General features: G+C 30.0%; 1 protein-coding gene across 5 annotated transcripts in view; it reads left to right on the forward strand.

Moving 5' to 3' along the window:
• Positions 1 to 23,465, forward strand: part of LOC143059025 (uncharacterized) — a 61,238-nt gene that overhangs the window by 10,195 nt on the left and 27,578 nt on the right. For 2 of the 5 annotated variants that reach the window (XM_076232488.1, XM_076232490.1), the window contains exons 3-5: positions 15,381 to 15,482; positions 18,774 to 18,882; positions 23,251 to 23,366. In XM_076232488.1, the coding sequence (XP_076088603.1) occupies positions 15,381 to 15,482; positions 18,774 to 18,882; positions 23,251 to 23,366 (327 nt within the window). Of the gene's footprint in view, positions 1 to 3,115; positions 3,272 to 4,959; positions 5,037 to 13,474; positions 13,765 to 15,380; positions 15,483 to 18,773; positions 18,883 to 23,250; positions 23,367 to 23,465 lie in introns of those variants that run through there. The other 3 variants (XM_076232491.1, XM_076232492.1, XM_076232489.1) reach the window with 3 other exon arrangements.

Below are 23,465 nucleotides of genomic sequence, written 5' to 3' on the forward strand. Positions count from 1 at the left end.
AACATCCCACTGGAATTATATATTTATAAAAGACACATGTCCAAATTCCAGTGGGATAATTAGGAATGACAAAGTACAAATTTCCACTGGAAAATATAGAAATAATCCAGTGGAAATGCCACTGAGATACCATCGGGATAAACTTCCCATTGGGATTCCACTGACACTCCAAAACATTCCAGTGGGATTCCACTGGATTTTTTTCCCCCACTGGGATTCGAGTGAATCCCAATGGTATCCCACTGGAATCCCAAGTACATTTTCAGTAGGGAATTGATCATTGTTTCTTGGTATTATCTCTTCTTTTAAATTCTTTACCTTTGAAATACATCCAAGAGAATCTTATTTTGTAATATTGAATAAAAAGCTCAGTCATTTAGCAATGGAAACATTTATCATTTCTACAATAAATTTCCTATTTAAAAAAAGGGAATTTCATAATTGTTGGCACTCAAAGTTTTGCTCAGAATTAAGTTGTACAGTAACCTATAGTTGCTTAAAGCCACCTCATTTGGACTTGTGGGTAAGTTGTCTTTTTGGTAGTCGTACTGCATCTCCTTATTAAGTTAGGTCTTTCTGGTAGTCGTAATGCATCTCCTTATTAAGTTAGGTGTGTTACAATTTATACCTTATAACTTATAAACTTAAGGTTGACTATTTTTTTAAGTGATGTATTGAATTTGAAATACCATTCTGGCATACTTATTCATAACAAAACTGGTAGACATTTTTTTCTGCTATAATAGAAAATTAATAATAAAAAAAAAACTTGTTAACTAATACTTTTTATACATCAGATATAATTATCAGCAGCGAAACTTAGTTGGTTTAAATCTGATATTTACTATTATCGCTATTTTACGAGTGATATAGATTTATTGCTAGAAACTAAGGGACACATGGTGTTATTGACAACGCCGTCATAGGTAAAATAAAGCGATAAACAGATTATCGTTGGTCACATAGGTAAAATAAAGCGATAAACAGATTATCGTTGGTCACATAGGTAAAATAAAGCGATAAACAGATTATCGTTGGTCACATAGGTAAAATAAAGCGATAAACAGATTATCGTTGGTCACATAGGTAAAATAAAGCGATAAACAGATTATCATTGGTCACATAGGTAAAATATAGCGATAAACAGATTATCATTGGTCACATAGGTAAAATATAGCGATAAACAGATTATCGTTGGTCACATAGGTAAAATAAAGCGATAAACAGATTATCGTTGGTCACATAGGTAAAATAAAGCGATAAACAGATTATCGTTTGGTCACATAGGTAAAATAAAGCGATAAACAGATTATCGTTGGTCACATAGGTAAAATAAAGCGATAAACAGATTATCGTTGGTCACATAGGTAAAATAAAGCGATAAACAGATTATCGTTGGTCACATAGGTAAAATAAAGCGATAAACAGATTATCGTTGGTCACATAGGTAAAATAAAGCGATAAACAGATTATCGTTGGTCACATAGGTAAAATAAAGCGATAAACAGATTATCATTGGTCACATAGGTAAAATATAGCGATAAACAGATTATCATTGGTCACATAGGTAAAATAATAGCAATAAACAGAAAGCGATAAACAGATTATCGTTGGTCACATAGGTAAAATAAAGCGATAAACAGATTATCGTTGGTCACATAGGTAAAATAAAGCGATAAACAGATTATCATTGGTCACATAGGTAAAATATAGCGATAAACAGATTATCATTGGTCACATAGGTAAAATATAGCGATAAACAGATTATCATTGGTCACATAGGTAAAATATAGCGATAAACAGATTATCATTGGTCACATAGGTAAAATAATAGCAATAAACAGATTATCATTGGTCACATATGTAAAATATAGCGATAAACAGATTATCATTGGTCACATAGGTAAAATATAGCGATAAACAGATTATCATTGGTCACATAGGTAAAATAAAGCGATAAACAGATTATCATCGGTCACATATGTAAAATATAGCGATAAACAGATTTTCATTGGTCACATATGTAAAATATAGCGATAAACAGATTTTCATTGGTCACATAGGTAAAATATAGCGATAAACAGATTATCATTGGTCACATAGGTAAAATATAACGATAAACAGATTATCATTGGTCACATAGGTAAAATATAGCGATAAACAGATTATCATTGGTCACATAGGTAAAATATAGCGATAAACAGATTATCATTGGTCACATAGGTAAAATATAGCGATAAACAGATTAATATTGGTCACATAGGTAAAATATAGTGATAAACAGATTATCATCATGATCATTGGTCATTTCTACTCGATTGCTGTTCTCACTTTCGTTGTAAGGACTCAAGTGAGAAATTTCCAAAATCAATCTCGTTGAGATGATCAACGATAATCTAATAAATCTAAAAAGTATAGACCCTTGTTAGTAATCAGGTGGAAGAGGTTAGCAGGAAATTAAACCTCTCTAACTACACAACTTTATATGGCAAAATCTGTAATTGGAAATTAATTATTTTTCATAAAGAGGTTGAACATATATTAGTCAATAAAATGACTTTTAATGACTCATGTAATCTTTTGACACCTACAATTATACACATTAAATGACATATATTGACATTTATTATTATGTGAGTTTTGTAAGGAAATGAATATCTCAGTTTAATAATTGCTGAAATTTTTTTAGTTTTTATGATTCTGTAAACAAATACAATGAGTGTAAATGCTTTGATGTTTTGTATATTATTTATGCTGATTTAATTCATTGTAAAAAATTATTGAATTTATAACTGGGCATATTTAAGATTCAAATAATTTCACAATTTAAAAGAACAATTTAAGAATTTAAAATGTAATTGACAGCACATTTTGCGGAATATTTTTTTCATTTAAAAAAAATGAATATGTTTCTCTCAAAAAAAGAGCTTGGATCTCACTCAGGCTTTGACAATGAGCTTGGCATTATCACTCGTGCTTTGACAATCTGAGATTAGTTCTCACACAAGCTTTCACTTTCTGACACGATATACAAGTTTGTGGACCCAAGTGTGGAACATTTTTTGTCAGTTTAATCAAAGTATCTCTGCATGTAAACATATCAACAATTAAGTTCACCTGGATTTTACCTGAAGTAAATTGATTAGTATACCTAGATTTCAGATAGAAATATTGATACTTGTTTTAAAATTCTAACCAAGATGAATTCTATATAAAATTCACAATAAAAGAAAGGAATTATTTATATTAATCTTGCCAAAATGAATTATTTGTTAGTATATACTAGTATCATTTATTTTGTGTTTAAGATAAATATGGGGAAAATATTTCTCTACTCAAATTTATATATAAACAACACATCAGAATTTCATGGAACATTTTAATAATAATGATACACTAGTATTTTGATGTGCATAAAAATAGAGACAGGAAATTATGATTCAATTTTCTTTCTAGGAGTTATGCACCTTTGAATTTAGAATAATGGCCTAAATAAAGTATGCAAAATTTTGTTATTGCAACCCCATTGAAACCACAAAACAGAATTTCATGAAACTGTGTAGTTAATGAGGACAAAATTACAATGTAGATGTGCATATTCTTATTATGTAGGAGTATTTTGAATCTGGTGAAAATTTTGAATGGTCTATAAGTAATCAGCTGTCAATGCTGAGGTTTTGAATTCAAAACCAATTTATGACGTCCATTATCACTGAACTAGTATGTATATATATATATATATATATATATTTGTTAAGGGGCCAGCTGCCTCCTTGGACGCCTCAAGGTGCGGAAGTTTCTCACTGCATTGAAGACCTGTTGGTGACCTTCTGCTGTTGTCTCTTTGACACATTCCCCATTTGCATTCTCAATTTTATTTTTATAATTTGTTCAACTTTTTTCTATATTAACTATGATATCCAATTTTCCTCTAGAAAGTATATACATTGTTTTGTATAGATACCCTCCCTGAGACTTCATCAATCAATATAAAAAAATTGCTACAGTACTAGTGGTAAAGAAAAAAGTAAAATCACAAAAATACTGAAATCAGAGGAAAAAATCAAAGTGGAAAGTCCCTTATCAAATGGCAAAATCAAAAGGGCAAACAAATGGATAATAGTTATCAAAAGTACCAGGATTATAATTTTATACGCCAGACGCGCGTTTCGTCTACATAAGACTCATCAGTGACGATCAGATCAAAATAGTGAAAAAGCCAAACAAATACAAAGTTGAAGAGCATTGAGGACCCAAAATTCCAAAAAGTTGTGCCAAATACGGCTAAGGTAATCTACTCCTGGGGTAAGAAAATCCTTAGTTTTTCGAAAAATTCAAAGTTTTGTAAACAGAAAATGTATAAAAACGATAACATTAACTGTCATATTCCTGACTTGGTGCAGGCATTTTCTTATAAAGACATTTTCTTATGTAGAAAATGTTGGATTAAACCTGGTTTATAGCTAGATTAAACTCATTCTTGTATGACAGCCGCATAAATTCATTATATTGACAATGATGTGTGTACAAAAGAAACAGACATTATAGGTCCTGATTTAAATGGCATTAAAGTCCAAGACCAATCAATCAAAAGTCATGTTTTACTTACTTACTCAGGCCCTTGGCTGCTTCGGGAACCACAGGCTATTGACGAACTCCTTCCATCTAACTTGATTTGGCGCCAGTATTAAGGACATATAATTAGTTTCTGTTTTTAACATTCCTTGCCCTAAATAAAATGATTATAATTACATAATATTTTAGGTCAAACTTGTATAAAGTTTTCCCCTTAAACATGACTAATTGATTATTTTTCTGTAAAAGTTGGAAGTTTTTCACAGTTTAATTGACTTGCATTTCAAACAAAGCATTCTTAGTTTTCTTCAGTTTATATAACTGTAGTAAGAACAATATCTGTTTGTTTAGTTTGTTAAAAGATTTTTATCTTGGTAAAGGTATAAATACAGAGAATTGATTATAATCCTTTAAAAATCTGGCAGTGCAGCTGCATGTCTTACATTTAAAACATTCTCTAGGTAAGTGTAATAATTTATTAAATTTGGAGAAAATCTTGGTTATATATTTTTTTCAATAGTATGTGTCATTTTGGTCTCTTGTGGAGAGTTGTCCCATTTGCAATCATACCACATCTTTTTTATAGTCAACAAAAAAGTTGCTCCTGGTTCTTTATAGAATTGAAACCTAAAAGTATATATATATATATATATATATTGATGATTTTTACTTATTCTCATAAATGTTGAAATTTATGTTAAATCTAAGGAAAACATTAGATTGTGTCTAAAATTGAGAAAGGAAATGGGGAATGTGTCAAAGAGACAACAACCCGACCATAGAGCAGACAACAGCCAAAGGCCACCAACAGGTCTTCAATGTAGCGAGAATTCCTGCACCCATAGGTGTCCTTCAGCTGGCCTGTATACTAGTACAGTGATAATGGACGTCATACTAAACTCCGAATTATACATTAGAAACTAAAATTAAAAATCATACAACACTAACAAAGGCCAGAGGCGGGGTTAAACATGTTTATGAAATCTCAACCCTCCCCTATACTTCTAGCCAATGAAGAAAAGTAAACGCAAGAGATTATACATAAAATATATAGAGGTATAGGGGGAGGGTTGAGATCTCATAAACATGTTTAACACCGCCGCATTTTGCGCCTGTCCCAAGTCAGAAGCCAGTAAGTGAGTGTGAGTCTGGCCTTTGTTAGTCTTGTATTATTTTTAATTTTAGTTTCTTGTCTACAATTTGGAGTTTAGTATGGCTTTCATTATCACTGCACTAGTATATATATTTGTTTAGGGGCCAGCTGAAGGACGCCTCCTGGTGCGGGAATTTCTTGCTGCATTGAAGACCTGTTGGTGACCTTCTGCTGTTGTCTGTTATGTGGTCAGGTTGTTGTCTCTTATACACATTCCCCATTTCCATTCTCAATTTTAATATTGATAGTCTAAAGAAATTGAATTCTGAAAATGTCAAAAAAAAAGTATTGATAATGTTTGATGTCTTATTTAAAGAAATTTTGTTTAAGGAAGTTCGCTGCTCAGTTTCAAAATAAATAGCTTTCCATAACACTAGTATATATTGATAGGGGATTAATTGAGGAATCAAAAAAGCAAAAAAAATATAGGGGTCAATGTGCTTGTTTTTGAGATATTAGCCATCAGAATTTTGGCGGGAAAATGTTCTCTCTTGATTTTTTGTAGCTTTATCATTGACAAGTTAAAGTTCTCAAAAACTATTAAAAAATAAATTAGATTTTGTAAGACTGTTACAAATGGCGTATAATTATACATGTAAAAGATTTATAAAAAGAAAAATGGGGGTCCATGGGCAAAATTTTTTAAGGCATTCAGATGGATGAAACCAGAGGATTTCAAAAATCTGACAAAAATTCCAAAACATGACAAGCAAACATCCTTAAGATAATGAAAATTTTAATTTTTATGCCCCCCCCCCCTGTCTGTCTGTCCCACTTTAGGTTAAATTTTTGGTCAAGGTAGTTTCAGTTGAAGTTGAAGCCCAATCAACTTGAACCTTAGTACACATGTTTCCTATGCTATTATCTTTCTAATTTTAAAGCCCAATTATAGTTATGACCCCAATTTGAAGGTAACATAGAAAATGGTTGTACTATGGACACATTCTTGTTATTATATACTATCGAAATTACATGCCAGGGGAGAGATATCTCTGTTTAACAGTTTATTTTATGTAGACAAGCACCCACAGTGCCCATTATACTATTAATTTTATTAATCACCATTTTCAAATTTACCAATTTTATTATTCATTACACAATTGCATGTATAAGACCTCTTTGTAGCAAATATTTAAAATTCTCTATAAGATCATTAAAGATGGTTAAGAAGAATAGCATTGATTTAAACAATTTACTAAACATGCTATAAATAATGAAACTTAAAAGAAAACCTCATTAAAAATCTCTGAGATTGAAAGTGTATTGATTTATATTAAAGTTTTATATCTAAAGACATTGTGAAATATACATGTATCATTTTGTAGCTAAGATTTCAATTTGATGTTCACATGCAGAGCTCTAGTGCACATGGGTACTAAAATTTGTATTCCTTAAAATATTTGAATTTGTGGTTTCCTCTAAACACAAAATCCATGACATTGGAATACCAGATACTTTACAATGTTGAAATGAATCCACAGTACATACTGTATCTTAAACGAAATAAAAATAACAGTTGCATTTTAAAGGTTTTTAAACAGATATATCATATTAAGGAGGGGTATTTGCGAAAAATACAAGCCGAGAGAATGTTAAATTTCGCGAGCCGTTAGGCGAGGGAAATTCATTCTATTAAGACTGGTATTTTTCGCAAATATCCCTCAAGAACATGCTATATTTGTTTAATTACACCGAGTGTTAATGTTCACAAACACATTGATGATGATGACGTTACAAGCGTCCAGTCTGATAGAGTATTTTTTGGCAAATACCATGGCAGAGAGGGTAAAAAAGGCAAATCCTTTTGGCAAATACCCTGGTGGCGTTAAAAAATGAACGATATTCATTTGATAACAGTAAATTGGTGAAAAATACAATGGCTATCAACCAATCAAAATCCAGGATTCTTACATAAGGTGTAATTATTTTATAAATAAATATACCTGCTGCATATATATTATAGGCAAACATGCAGGCTTTGCTCAGTGTTGAAGGCTGTTCAGTGCAGACCTATAGCTGTTTCTGTGTCATTTGGTCTCTTGTGGAGAGTCGTATTATTGGAAATCAGTCCACAGCTTTTAATTAATTTATTTCTAAGAAAAGAGTGATAATAGTCTTTATGTAAAATATGACTAATAAAATAAAGAGAGTTATCTCCCCTATTAAAACAAGAATGTGTCCATAGTACACGGATGCCCCACTCGCACTATCATTTTCTATGTTCAGTGGACCGTGAAATTGGGGTCAAAATTATAATTTGGAATTATAATTAGAAAGATCATATCATAGGGAACAATTTATTGTGTACTAAGTTTCAAGTTGATGTAACTTTAACTTCATCAAAAACTACCTTGACCAAAAACTTTAACCTGAACTTCGCACTATCATTTTCTATGTTCAGTGGACCATGAAATTGGGGTCAAAACTATAATTTGGCATTAAAATTAGAAAGATCATATCATGGGGAACATGTGTACTAAGTTTCAAGTTGATTGGACTTCAACTTCTTCAAAAACTACCTTGACCAAAAACTTTAACCTGAAGCGAACGGACGCACAGATGGACGAACGGATACAGACGGAGGCAGAGACCAGAAAACATAATGCCCCTCTACTATCGTAGGTGGGGCATAAAAAGAAGAGTTATCTCCCCTTATAAAAACAGATGAGTTATCTCCTCTTGATATGTGTCTATAACATGCATTCTGAAAAAGTTAAATCTCTTCAGAGTTGAAGTTTTATTAGTCATAGTTGTCTAACGAAATACTCGTACAAGTATGTGTAACATGTAGACATTGAATCAGAAGAATATTGATTTTAGAAGTTTTTTAAATGATATGATATAAATGATTTATTTAATTAAAGTTATGAAATTATTATTTTGTTAAAAATCATAAACTCTCATGCAATTGACAGTTAGAGATTAAGTTTCAGCTTAGTGACAAGTAGGAACAATACGTCAACCATAACTCACACTTATTCAATGTTATAGACTGTATTATAATGCTTTTAACAAATAATAAAGAACTAGAAACATTTACAAGTACTTTTTAATAAATTAAAAATATTAAAATTTTGATTTAATTTTCAAAATAATAGTCCAAAGAATTAATGTTTTTAAAAAAAAATGAGATTATAATTATGGATATAATATTGATATTATATGAAATATTAGTAATAAAAAAAACTTTCAAAGAAGTAATTGATTGTATTAAAGATGATTATAGTTATTTGAAGTTTAGATTTCAGATTGTTCAAGTTTGAACATTATCAAAATCATTATACATTTTATATTTGTAATTGCTACGTTGTTGATGGAGCGTTTTTAAAGATCATTTTGATTTTAATGAATTTATAATAACAATTCACAAATTGCTTTTCATAAAGAGTTTTAAATGAGACTGTTATAATAGATATAAACTGTTATGCTATTTAACCGGTAACCATAATTTGTTATTTAAGAATCTGATTTCTCAAGTGGAAATTCTTACAGAAATACAGTGAAACCAGGCTAAAACTGAACCTCTTTGGGACTTAAAATTTTGTTTGGTTTTTGCCAATGTTGGGTTTTATCAGGTTCACAATGCATACAATTTAATATGACAGTGCTTAAGTGTTTGGTTTCTACAGGTATTTGGTTTATGCAGTATTTGGTTCAGCCAGGTTTTACTGTAGTTATAGATACCTGTATAGGGGTATCCTAATTTTGGTTCAGATTTGTTTTTTATTGATTGAGGTCATTTTTTAGCTCACTGTTCCGAAGGAACGTTGAGCTTTAGCTATCACTTGGTGTCCGTCGTCGTCGTCCATCTGGTGTAAACTATTTCAAACATCTTCTCCTCTGAAACTACTGAACCAATTCCAACCAAACTTAAGCTGAATGATCCTTAGGGTATCTGGAATAAAGTTTGTGTTTCATTTTCTGTTTTGTCAAAAAACATGACCGCCATGCCTAAAAATAGAACATATAGGGGTAAAATGCAGTTTTTGGCTTATATCACAAAAACCAAAGCAGTAAGAGCAAATCTGACATGGGAATAAATGTTCTTAAGGTAACGATTCTATCAGCCCTGAAATTTTCAGATGAATCTAATAACCCATTGTTGGGTTGCTGCCAATGAATTGGTAATTTTAAGGAAAAATTGCAGTTTTTGGTTATTATCTTGAATATTATAAATGATAAAGATAAACTGTAAACAGCAAATATGTTCAGCAAAGTTAGATCTACAAATAAGTTACTATGACCAAAATTTTCCATTGACCCCTTAAAGAGTTATTGTCCTTTAAGGACAATTTTACACAATTTGTTTAAAAAACAAACTATGTTGTACGAGTAAATTGGACACTTACACAGTTAATTCACTGAGTCTTAAACGAAAGATAAATGCCAAAATATCAAGGTGAGCAACTTCAGGCTCTTGAGAGCCTCGATCGTGTTTTTTAAAGCTTTCTTTTATTGATTTTAACTCTAGTCAGTCTGAGCTTTTACAGAATTTTACAGGATAACTTCTAAAGTTGATTAAATTGTTTCATGAATTATTTAGTTTTATTCTTTTTTTGCCAATTTGACATCACGATGGACACAGGCATGGTTAAAAAATTGCCACTTTAATCTAGTTTGATATAGTCACATGATCTCAGTTTTTTATGAGAATCCGTAACATTACTAACAGTTAAAAAATTTATATTTTCATTGATTATGTGGAATCTTAACAAATTTGAAAAATTGTACTTTTAAGACTCACTCAGATCTCACTGTTTTTACTGTGTTTAAAAAAAAAAATCTGCTTTATTTGATGGAATAGTGACATTCGTGTAATAATTCTTTTGAACGATATATACTGACTCGAACTGTTTACTGTATTTAAAAAAAATTTCTGCTTTATTATTAGATGGAATTATAAGTGACATTCATGTAATGATTCTTTTGAACAATATCAACTCACTCAGAACCTTTCAGTGTATATTAAGGAAGCTGGCTCGTGATTTTTAAAGTAATTAACTTTTTTTCATATACATATTTTTGCAATCCTATGGGTGTCTAATTTCAATAAAATACAAATATGGACTCACTAAGAACTTTCCAGTGTATATTAATCTGTTTGACTATTTACTGGAGTTGTTACATTCACTGGATAATAACATTGAGCATGTGGATGTAGATCATGTAGAATTTTGGTATTCAACACAGATTTCTAATAGGAACTTTAAGTTCACAGATTTCTAACAGGAACTTTAAGTTCACAGATTTCTAATAGGAACTTAAGTTCACAGATTTCTAATAGGAACTTTAAGTTCACAGATTTCTAATAGGAACTTTAAGTTCACAGATTTCTAATAGGAACTTTAAGTTCACAGATTTCTAACAGGAACTTTAAGTTCACAGATTTATAATAGGAACTTTAAATTCACAAATTTCTAAAAGGAACTTAAGTTCACAGATTTCTAATAGGAACTTAAGTTCACAGATTTCTAATAGGAACTTTAAGTTCACATATTTCTAATAGGAACTTTAAGTCCACAGATTTCTAATAGAAACTTTAAGTTCACAGATTTCTAATAGGAACTTTAAGTTCACAGATTTCTAACAGGAACTTTAAGTTCACAAATTTCTAACAGGAACTTTAAGTTCACAGATTTATAATAGGAACTTTAAATTCACAGATTTCTAATAGGAACTTAAGTTCACAGATTTCTAATATGAACTTAAGTTCACAGATTTCTAATAGGAACTTTAAGTTCACAGATTTCTAACAGGAACTTTAAGTTCACAGATTTCTAATAGGAACTTAAGTTCACAGATTTCTAACAGGAACTTTAAGTTCACAGATATCTAATAGGATCTTAAGTTCACAGATTTCTATCAGGAACTTTAAGTTCACAGATTTCTAATAGGAACTTAAGTTCACAGATTTCTAACAGAAACTTTAAGTTCACAGATTTCTAATAGGAACTTTAAGTTCACAGATTTCTAACAGGAACTTTAAGTTCACAGATTTCTAACAGGAACTTTAAGTTCACAGATTTATAATAGGAACTTTAAATTCACAGATTTCTAATAGGAACTTAAGTTCACAGATTTCTAATATGAACTTAAGTTCACAGATTTCTAATAGGAACTTTAAGTTCACAGATTTCTAACAGGAACTTTAAGTTCACAGATTTCTAACAGGAACTTTAAGTTCACAGATTTCTAACAGGAATTTTAAGTTCACAGATTTCTAACAGGAACTTTAAGTTCACAGATTTCTAATAGGAACTTAAGTTCACAGATTTCTAACAGAAACTTTAAGTTCACAGATTTCTAATAGGAACTTTAAGTTCACAGATTTCTAACAGGAACTTTAAGTTCACAGATTTCTAACAGGAATTTTAAGTTCACAGATTTCTAACAGGAACTTTAAGTTCACAGATTTCTAACAGGAACTTAAAGTTCACAGATTTGTAACAGGAACTTTAAGTTCACAGATTTCTAACAGGAACTTTAAGTTCACATATTTCTAACAGGAACTTTAAGTTCACAGATTTCTAATAGGAACTTTAAGTTTTATTTAAGATTATATAAATGAAAACCAATACCGCAATAGCTATTGACTTTTAAAATACAGTTCAAACTACTTGTATATAATTTTTCCGTTTTATTTATTTATGATAAAGTATTCAGTGGATTTTAAATTTAGTGTTTTAGGTCAGAGAGTCGTATTGAAATTAATAAATGAATTTAAAAAGTGACGATTGTGTCAATATAGATTGGAAACAATATTTTAGATTATATCTGTGACATATAGAGACGTCAAATGAGATCAATACATTACATATTTAAATCACAAATATATTGTATTAACTAAAAGTGTTTATATATCATGTAGAAAATGCATGGATGATGTTTACAAGAAACATTGCATTTATATAGTAACATTTAAGTCATCTACTCGGAACTCTACAAGTTTTCATGGATATTTAAGTTTTGGAAACAACATTTTAGATAATATCTGAGACATATAGAGAGACTTAAAACCGTCAACTTTGATCATGATCAATATGTTAAATACTCAAATCAAAAATAATATTGTATCAACTAAAAGTGTTTACGTCATGTATGAAATGCACATGAATGATGTTTACACAAAATACTGCATTTAGTATAATTGAACAAGTTGAATTTAAGTGTTAATACTCTACAAGTCTCGTGGATATAAGTTTTGAGTTCAAATGATACTTGTAATTTGATTGGAATAAATATTTAAAAAAGTGTTTATATCATGTATAAAATGCATGAATGATGTTTACACAAAAAACTGCATTTAGTACATTGAACATGTTGAAGTGTTATACTCTACACGTTTTTTGTGGATATAAGTTTTGAATTCAAATACTACTTGTAGATAAATAGACATAAATATTTATGTTTTGACAGTTGGTTCAAGGATTAAACCAGTAGAAGTCAAATATGTTATGATTTATAGGAAGGAAAAAAAAACAAGTTTAAAATTCTTTTCAAGGATTTGAAGGATGTTAAGTTGATCGTTGTTAAAATTTATAATGGTGTGTTAAAAGGAATTCATAGGATGTGAAACTGTTTTAAATGAGATAACTTATTAATTTATTCATGTTGGGAAGCAAATGATTTTTTTCATGTTGAAAAGCAAATAACTTTTTCTGTATCATAATAGAATTTCATGACTGTTCTTATTCTGAATGAGATTTTGATAGAGCTAGTCCTTTGAGGAAAGACAGATTTTTGTTGTCAGATTTCTGTCTCAAAGCTCAGTGTTACCCCTGCAATATGTTCTGTTGTTAACTCAAATAAACTGTGTAATACGTACCACTTTATAATGAAGTCTGACATCAGATGTTACAAAGTTTAACATTTATAAACTGGAATATAGCAGTATTTCTAAGTTAAAGTGCAATTGTAAAAATGACTTCAGCTGCAGTGCTGCCATCTATTCACCTCCATAATTTAGGGAGGTCCCATACTATGTATGAGAGCAGTAACAGACATACAGTATTACAATACGTTACTGGAGTTCATATGTAAGTATCATGACAGACCCTGAGTGCACCCACCTAGTAGTCACCTCCATAATTTAAGGATGTGCCAATTACTATGTATTACGTAGGTTCAGTCTGTCTTAGCAGTTATCCACACTTTTTTCTTTGTTTTTGAAGATATTGATTTGATATTTAGTACATTGTTCTTAATTGGACTTAGAAAAATCACTGAAACATTCAGTTTTTCACACTTATTTCGTTGTGCTTAATATATTGATTTAATAATTGGTGTATAGTTCTATTACAACAAGTTACAGGTCAAATTTAAAGTTTGTTCCGGTCTGACTTTTGTGCAGAGTTATGGTCCTTGGTCTTCGAAAATTCACTCAAATAATTAGTTTTCCACATTTATTTGTGTGATAATTAAAGATATTGATTTGATAATTGGTATATAGTTTTATTATGATAAGTCACAGAGGAAATTTGAATTTTGTTTCGGTCTGATAATTTTGTGCAGAATTATGGTCCGTGGACTAAGAAAATTCACTAAAATAATCAGTTTTCCGCACTTTTCATCATGCTTAAAGATATTGACTTGATATTTGTTAAATACTTTAGACCAAATGACAAGTTATAGATCAAGTTAGCATTTTGTTTCAGTACAATTATTTTCTAACTAGTAGGGGACTATGTACGGCCATGCAATACTCTCAGAATGCTTGTTAAAGTATAGATTGAAAGTTAAAAATGTAGAGCATTTATAACTTTTAACAGTATAAAATAAAGAGATGTGGTAATTGATTACTAATGTGAGACAACTACAATCATGACAAGATAAATGGTAGAAGCAATTTTGGACCAATGAGAATCACTAGATTATCTCCCCTTTTATCATTTCAAATCCAATTCAAGTGCAACATGTGCAAGAGAAATGGTAATTTGACAAATGAGAATCAGTATAGTAGATTACCTCCACTTTTATCATTTCAAATCAAAGTCAACTGCAACATGTGCAAGAGAAATGATAATTTGACAAATGAGAATCAGTATAGTAGATTACCTCCCCTTTTATCATTTCAAATCAAAGTCAACTGCAACATGTGCAAGAGAAATGATAATTTGACAAATGAGAATCAGTATAGTAGATTACCTCCACTTTTATCATTTCAAATCAAAGTCAACTGCAACATGTGCAAGAGAAATGGTAATTTGACAAATGAGAATCAGTATAGTAGATTACCTCCCCTTTTATCATTTCAAATCAAAGTCAACTGCAACATGTGCAAGAGAAATGATAATTTGACAAATGAGAATCAGTATAGTAGATTACCTCCCCTTTTATCATTTCAAATCCAATTCAACTGCAACATGTGCAAGAGAAATGATAATTTGACAAATGAGAATCAGTATAGTAGATTACCTCCCCTTTTATCATTTCAAATCCAATTCAACTGCAACATGTGCAAGAGAAATAGTAATTTGACAAATGAGAATCAGTATAGTAGATTACCTCCACTTTTATCATTTCAAATCAAATTCAACTGCAAGAGAGTTGGTAATTCAATTTTTGTCTAATGAGAACCAGAAGATTACCTCCCTCTTATCATTTCAGATCCAATAACTGTGAGGTTATCTCTTCTTTTTATTCTTTATTTCAGATCCACGCCATCAAGCTATAACAGATCTTCCCGTAGTAGTTTAGGGGCTTCATCAAGAATTAACAGACCAAGAACAGCTGCTGCAGTTTTAACTAATAATGAGTATGTAGAATAGGTGTTACTAAAAGAGAGGCAAAGGGGCATTCAAAGTGGAAAATAACCTGACAACACAAAAAAACATGGCCCAAAATAATCAAACAAAAACAGCAGTATACACAACACAACACAGAAAATAACCTGACAACACAAAAAAACATGGCCCAAAATAATCAAACAAAAACAGCAGTATACACAACGCAACACAGAAAATAACCTGACAACACAAAAAAACATGGCCCAAAATAATCAAACAGAAACAGCAGTATACACAACACAACACAGAAAATAAACTGACAACACAAAAAAACATGGCCCAAAATAAGCAAACAAAAACAGCAGTATACACAACACAACACAGAAAATAAACTGACAACACCATGACTAAAAAAAGGCAAACAAACAGCAGTACAGACAACACAATTTAAAAACTAAACACTGCATGAGCAACACAAACCAAACCCCAATTAAACCTTGGGGTGATCACAGGTGCTCCGGAAAGTAAAGCAGATCCTGCTCCAAATGTGGCACCTGACGTGTTTCTTATATTATTACAACCCTGGTACATAGTCTAATAATTCGCTTGAATATGTTATTAAGTTACTAAAAGAGAGGTATAAGGATACCATAGGGACAGTCAAAGTGGAAAATAAACTGACAACACCACGGCTTAAAAAAAGGTAAACAAACAGCAGTACGTACAACACTATATAAAAACTAAACACTGAGCAACTTGAAGCCTACCAAAAACTGGGGGTGATATACAATAATATACTCCAACTCTTAAAGTTCAAGGGCTATATTGTAATTCCCTTGTCCGGCCATTTATCAGCCTTTTTTGTCACTTTACTTTTACAATGAATAGAATGAATCCTAAATCATCAATAAAAGATTGCTTATTGGGATTTTAGGAAATTCTGTATACAGTTATATGTATCTAATATCAAAATATGAGTTCACCTAGCATGCCTAGCATATTATACTACTACATGAAAGTTTGTTCCCCGCAAAATTCACACTCATCAGTTTTAAAAAACTCAATGCCTGAAATTCTAAAGTTTAATTCTACTGATTTATATTATGATTATTAACTGTAGAAACTTTTGACCCATTTTTTTTAGCAGTAACGTTATGTCTACAAGATTAAAAGTTAATATGGATTATACGGTTATACCTATTAATTTTTATAACAGAGTTAAATCCGTGAGAGAGTTATTGTAACCAGTTTTATCTGATTAAACGATTAACTATATAGGACAAGAGTAATAGTTTAAACCAGATGACTTAGTCCTTGTTAACTTAATTTGTCTTACATTTCTTTTAGTATGGCATTATGTTACTGTATATCTGAATCTTTACAGTTATTCATATAAATCTTTAGTATACATTTGTACTTAAGTATATTGAATTATTTTTTCGTGTAAGGTGTTTTCATGGTTTGGTTCTTCAGTCAGTGATATATTTATGTTTAGTCGAAATTCAAATTCAAATTAAATGATCGAAAAAATTTAGAGAAAACAAAAAGGGGAAGGAAGCCCCATTTTAGATTATATACTGGTTAACTAGAATCAGTCAATGAATATATCAGATGACAGTTAAAAGGAATAACATACTTATTGTTCACTCAAATGTATGTAATTTTTCAATCGAGCTTATCTCTATATTTACACACATGACAATACATACTATTATTATATCTCTTCCTCATTAAACTCTCCGTTAAACAGTCTTTTAAAGTTTAATCTTCAATATAAATTCAAAAAATGGCAGTTCGTTTTACTACCCAATGAGTTGGAACACTGATTTTGTATAAAAGAAGAGATTTATAAGCTAATATAAAACTTTTATAATTTTACATATTTGATCGGATTGGATTTCATTATTTGATGTATTTTCATGAATAAATATTTTGATTCATAGCAGACTAGAATATTACTGTTTATTGCTATTAAAAAATCTTAGTTAAGAAGTAGATATGTATGTACAAAGGATATTAAAACATAGTTGAAAGAAAATGTTTAAGTTTCAATGCAAATAAATTTAAGATATTAAAAAAAATTAGTTCATTTGAGAATCCACATGTTTACAAGATATGGATGAAATCATAAAATAAAATTTCAAACATTTATTTGAACAGAAGTTTCACTCCCTCACTGTGATCAACAAATGATTATTTGGAGTAAAATTTTAATTATAGTTGAATACTTGACATCTAGGTTTTGGCAGTCGATATTATACTTTTACACTAATCTAGTATCAATTACATGGTAGACATTGGTTTTTCATGGAAACATTACAAAAGTTGTGTTCTGTATATTTGTTATCCGACAACTGCTTATAAATTTTTATCCTCCACCACAGCGGAGGGGCATTCAGTTAAACTTTGTCATTCTGTACATATGTATGTTCCAAAGTTGGTTTTCGTTATCTAACTTAAGTTGTTCTAACCATCTTTTATGAAACTTATACATAATGCGTATTTTAAACCACAAGTTTTAATTTTGGTAGCGTAACTTAAACTGTTGTATAGTTTTATAAATGAAAAAATGCTGAAATTTTGTTTCCATTCTTTTAAGCTAATTGTCTCAATAAAATACAGAAAAAATGCATTCATTATTGCAATTTTGTCATTTACGACTAAAATGTGATTTAAATTTTTGCGATATTGAGAAAAAACTTTTTTAATTCATATAACAAATTTCAAAATGCGAGTTTAAATTATTGCGATTATAACCCTGTCGCATTTTTCACAATAGTTTATTAATTTACAGTATTATAAAACTTATACACAAAGCTTATTACCAGAAAACACAAATCATTTAACCATTTTAGAGATATGCCCCTTTACAATGGAAAAAATTGCTAAATTTTTGTTTCTGTTCTCTAATTATAAATTTAGTTTGTCTCAAACAAATGTTATGAAACTTATACAAAATGCTTATTACCACAAAACACAGATGAAGTTTGAATTTTTATGGTGTCACTTTAAATGTTCTAAAGTTATGCTCTTTTATAAATGGAAAAATTGCTAAACTTTTTCGTTTCTGTTCTCCAAATCAAGTTTGCTTCAACAAAATGTTATAGAATTAATACACAATACGTATTACCACAAAAACAGATCAAGTACAAATTTGGGTAGCATCAGTTTTACTGTTCTTCAGTTACGTCCCTTTATATAACTTTATATGATATGCAAACAGGGGCATCATCTGTGTCTCATGGACACATTCTCTCACATTTATTTTTACAAATGATAAGTATTAACAAACATTGTACAAAGATTTAATTGTGTTTCAGGTGTGACAGAGTTTCCCAGGTAGAACATGAACCAACCAGAAGACACAACCTAGAGAACCACATGCCTCTCAAGAGAGCAAGACCTCCCCCATGGCAGAAAAACTTAGATGTGGGTATAATATTTCACTCTACAACCAAAAAACACAAACATTTCCAGCTAAAAATATCTTTGTATTGAGATTAATAAGTTTGAAATTTGATAAAATGATTATCCGAGACATGACCAATTATCTCAGAAAGAAAACCAGCTTTAAAACTTGAATCTACAAACATGCATTTATTTTAACATTATTAAGACTTATCAGCGAGATAGAAAAAAGTTGTGTTGCATCTGGCTTATAGGCCATCAAAGTCTTTGGGTAGAAAAACTTATGTATTTCGATAGTTCTAAACATTTTATGAATTAACAGAGAATTATACAGTATTAATAAGATAAGATAAATAATAGTTTATTAAAGTGTCACATATTGATGTACATTAAAATACATAACAACATCATAGAAAAAAAAGGATCAATACCCAGCCTTAATGATACATTGTATTTAATGTGTGCTCAAGCAAAAATACCTACCAGTAAAATAACCAAGTTGTTTATAAGACTCATTCAAGACCCAAGGCTTATAATTTTGTATGTCAAATGCATTTAGTATATCATACCTTTTCATCAAACAGACAGACAGAAAAAACAGAGAAGTATAGATGGGCCATTTTTAAAAAAATGAAGCAAAAGTGTGACATGGGGGGTCCAATTTCAAACTCAATATTTTGTATTTCTTTTTGTCTTACCCTATTACCGATACTTTAAATTTTATAATTCCAAAGTTTCAGGCAGAATGAAGCAGACACATTGAATAATCTTAAATTTTAATAACATACATCTCAAAAAGTTTGAACAGAAACCATACTACTTATAAACAAGTTTGATAATAAAACAGTTAAAAAAACATTGCTCAAACCTTTTCCAAATGAAAGTCAATAGAAAAAGAAAAATTTTAAAACCAAAATTTCCATCTTTTCTGCTAAATTATATAATAACACTCAAATTGAATAGCTTAATTTGAAAAAAATAATAATAACTAGTGATTGAAGTTTTTGCCAATAAAAAGAATCTTAATATATTTCAGTTAAAATAGTAAACTTTGAAAGCCATGAGTTTTTGTGATCATTTGCTAAAAAAAAAATGTCATTTCATTGTACCGTTTTTATGTAATTGTATGTAGAAAAAGCCTCCTATTTTCAGTATTTTGTCACACTCCTGACATATGTTACAAAGATTGAAATATGCTTTAAACTTTCACAAAAGATCACTTAACGCATTGCTATATCATTGATTTCAATTACTTATATCTTTTGCCATAGAACAGGACTTTCTTTTTAGGGCCATTTAAAAAAAATACAAAGAGAGGCACCCAAAAATGTCAGGAGTGTGACAACTGTCTTTAAACATCTACCAAAGAATAGATAGGACTTAAATGTTTTCTTCTTCTTTTTTTTTCAGAAGTGGCTTTTCCAAAGAGAAGAAAAAAATTTATTACAACTGTGATATGTTTATATCATAGATGTGGGAGTGCATTATATATGTCAGGAGTGTGACACTTTTTTTAAGACATTTTCTGTCAATTCATAATTTCACAAGGACAAGTCTCACAAGTTTCTTTGTGTTAGAAATGTTGAAACCAAGTTATATTCCTATCATTTACCTCTTAAATGTGTTATTTATCATAATTGTTTTGGCACAATGAGTTTTAATTAGTTATTTTTCTATTTTTTGTGCACAGTAATGCAAATTTATCAAAGGAAATAAGTGTGTACAACTATAATATCATATAGGAAAATGAGGAAATGAATTTTGTACAAAATAGAACAATTATTTTGATTTAAAATGGTATATTTAAAGATGTTTCAAGGATTAACCATTCAGATGTAATTCGTCACACTCCTGACATGAATTTAATAATTAAAGAAAAATATGAAAATTAGATTATTTTTAGGACAGATAGTTGAAAGACAGCTAGTAAAATGAAGAAACTTTTGGTAAAACTTCCATTTCTTAAAACATCCACTAGACTTGGTGACATAAGCCAGGCAAAATTCTCTAGAAGAAATGATTCAAAGAAAGAGACTTGGAAAGGGAGAACCCGCTAATACTGGCTGATTATAAAATTGAAAAATGATCAGAGGAAGTTGGACAATCTTAAACAAAATAAAAAACTACAAAACCAAGCTAATAAAAAAAGGCTTAAAGAAAGAAGAACTTTGAATTCCAAATTTTATAAACAATATAAAGAAAAACAAAGGCAGTGGCAGAGAAACAGTAGAAAAAAAGGAAGAAAGATAAAAAAAAAAAAAGAAGTTGGGTTGAATAAGGACTTAGAATCAAACAAAAACAGCTCAAAAATTCAAATGAGAACAGATCTGTGACTGTGTCAGATTCCAGATCTACAGTGAGAAAACCTGCACAACACACAAGAAAACAACTGCCACAAAACCAAAATGCTTGGACGAATACTTTGAAACACATCATAAAAAATGCTACACCAAGAAGAAAGGGCCTTCTAGATGAGATCATTCATAAGCATTTGGGTTTTGTGGCAGTTGTTTTCTTGTGTGTTGTGGAGGTTTTCTCACTGTAGATTTGGAATCTGACACAGTCACAGATCTGTTCTCATTTGAATTTTTGAGCTGTTTTTGTTCGATTCTAAGTCCTTATTCAACCCAACTTCTTTTTCATCTTTCTTCCTTTTTTCTACTGTTTCTCTGCCACTGCCTTTGTTTTTCTTTATATTGTTTATCAAATTTGGAATTCAAAGTTCTTCTTTCTTTAAGCCTTTTTTTGTTAGCTTGGTTTTATAGGTTTTTATTTTGTTAAAGATGGTCCAACTTCCTCTGATCATCTTTTAATTTCAGATTCAGCCAGTATTTGCGGGTTCTCTCTTTCGAAATCTCTTTCTTTGATTGATTTTTTCTGGAGAATTTTGCCCTGCTTATTTCAGCAAATCTAGTAGATGTTTTAAGGAATGGAAGTTTTACCAAAAGTTTCATTTTACTAGCTGTCTTTCAATTATCTGTCCTAAAAATAAAGCTAATTTTCATATTTTTCTTAAATTGTTAAATTCATGTCAGGAGTGTGACGAATTACATCTGAATGGTTAATCCTTGAAACATCTTTAAATATACCATTTTAAATCAAAATAATTGTTCTATTTTGTACAAAATTCATTTCCTCACTTTCCTTTATGATATTATAGTTGTACACACTTATTTCCTTTGATAAATTTGCATTACTGTGCACAAAAAATAGAAAAATGACTAATTAAAACTTATTGTGCCAAAACAATCATGATAAATAACACATTTAAGAGGTAAATGATAGGAATATAACTTTGTTTTAACATTTCTAACACAAAGAAACTTGTGGAACTTGTCCTTGTGAAATTATGAATTGACAGAAAATGTCTTAAAAAAAGTGTCACACTCCTGACATATATAATGCACTCCCATATCTATGATATAAACATATCACAGTTGTAATAAATTTTTTTCTTCTCTTTGGAATAGCCATTTCTGAAAAATAAAGAAGAAGAAAATATTTAAGTCCTATGTATTCTTTGGTAGATGTTTAAAGACAGTTGTCACACTCCTGACATTTTTGGGTGCCTCTCTTTGGTGTCCATTAAAACAATAAAATATGTGATTTAGAGCACCAACATACCCTTAATTATAGTGCTAATATACCAATACAAACTTATTTCACATACTGACATTATTGGACTTTAAAACATGGTTACAAGGAAGCTTTAATTTTAAAAGTGTCATTTTTTGAAAGACTTTATTTTTTGTACATACCTTCACAATAAAGGTCAGTGTTTACTTATTTTAAAATTTTATTGGACAAAATTACAAAAATATTTAAGACTAATAATGTAGCAACTATCAGAAATATTTCAGTTTAGCATAAAAACGATCCATTTTTTTCAATACTACTTTGAAAATTTCTGATTTTTTAAATGTCACGCTAAAAGCGTCACACTCCTGATAAAAATGGCCTGTTTTTAAAACATTTCTCTGAAGTGGTTTGAGATATCTTCATGAAACTTAGCAGCAAGCTAGCCCTGACTATCCTGCATTTTATAACACCTGTGTTATAATTCTAAACTTTACTAATATAAAAATATACCACAAAAAGTAAAAATCCTCATTGTTTTTGAAATGGCCCAGATACTGTAGATTCATTTATTTTCATTGATTCCTTAATTATTCATGAATTCAGGGGAGGAAAACCACAGAAATCTGTATAAGGGACAGACGTAATAACATCCAACTCTTATAAACTATCATAGGGTTATTTATGATCTTAATACCCTATAGTTCTAAAATTGGCTGATTATATTCCTTATTTTTGTACCATTTGTTTATGGTCCAGGATATATCTTGTCTATAAGTATGTCATATTATATTCCTTATTTTATACTTGTAGCCACCCATGGTACCATTTGTTTGTGGACCTGGTTATATCTTGTCCAGAAGTAAATCTAAATTTGCCATGACAATCAAAGATGAGTTCTTTGAACCTCCGGAAGAAGAAAATGCCAGGTAACCATAACAACAGGTTTAGTGCCATCTTGTATTATTTACCTTTTGTTAAGCTTTAGTATCAAATATTGACTGTCCAATCTATCATATTTTCTATTT

The sequence above is a fragment of the Mytilus galloprovincialis genome, chromosome 14 (genome assembly GCF_965363235.1).
Source record: "Mytilus galloprovincialis chromosome 14, xbMytGall1.hap1.1, whole genome shotgun sequence".
Lineage (NCBI taxonomy): Eukaryota > Metazoa > Mollusca > Bivalvia > Mytilida > Mytilidae > Mytilus > Mytilus galloprovincialis.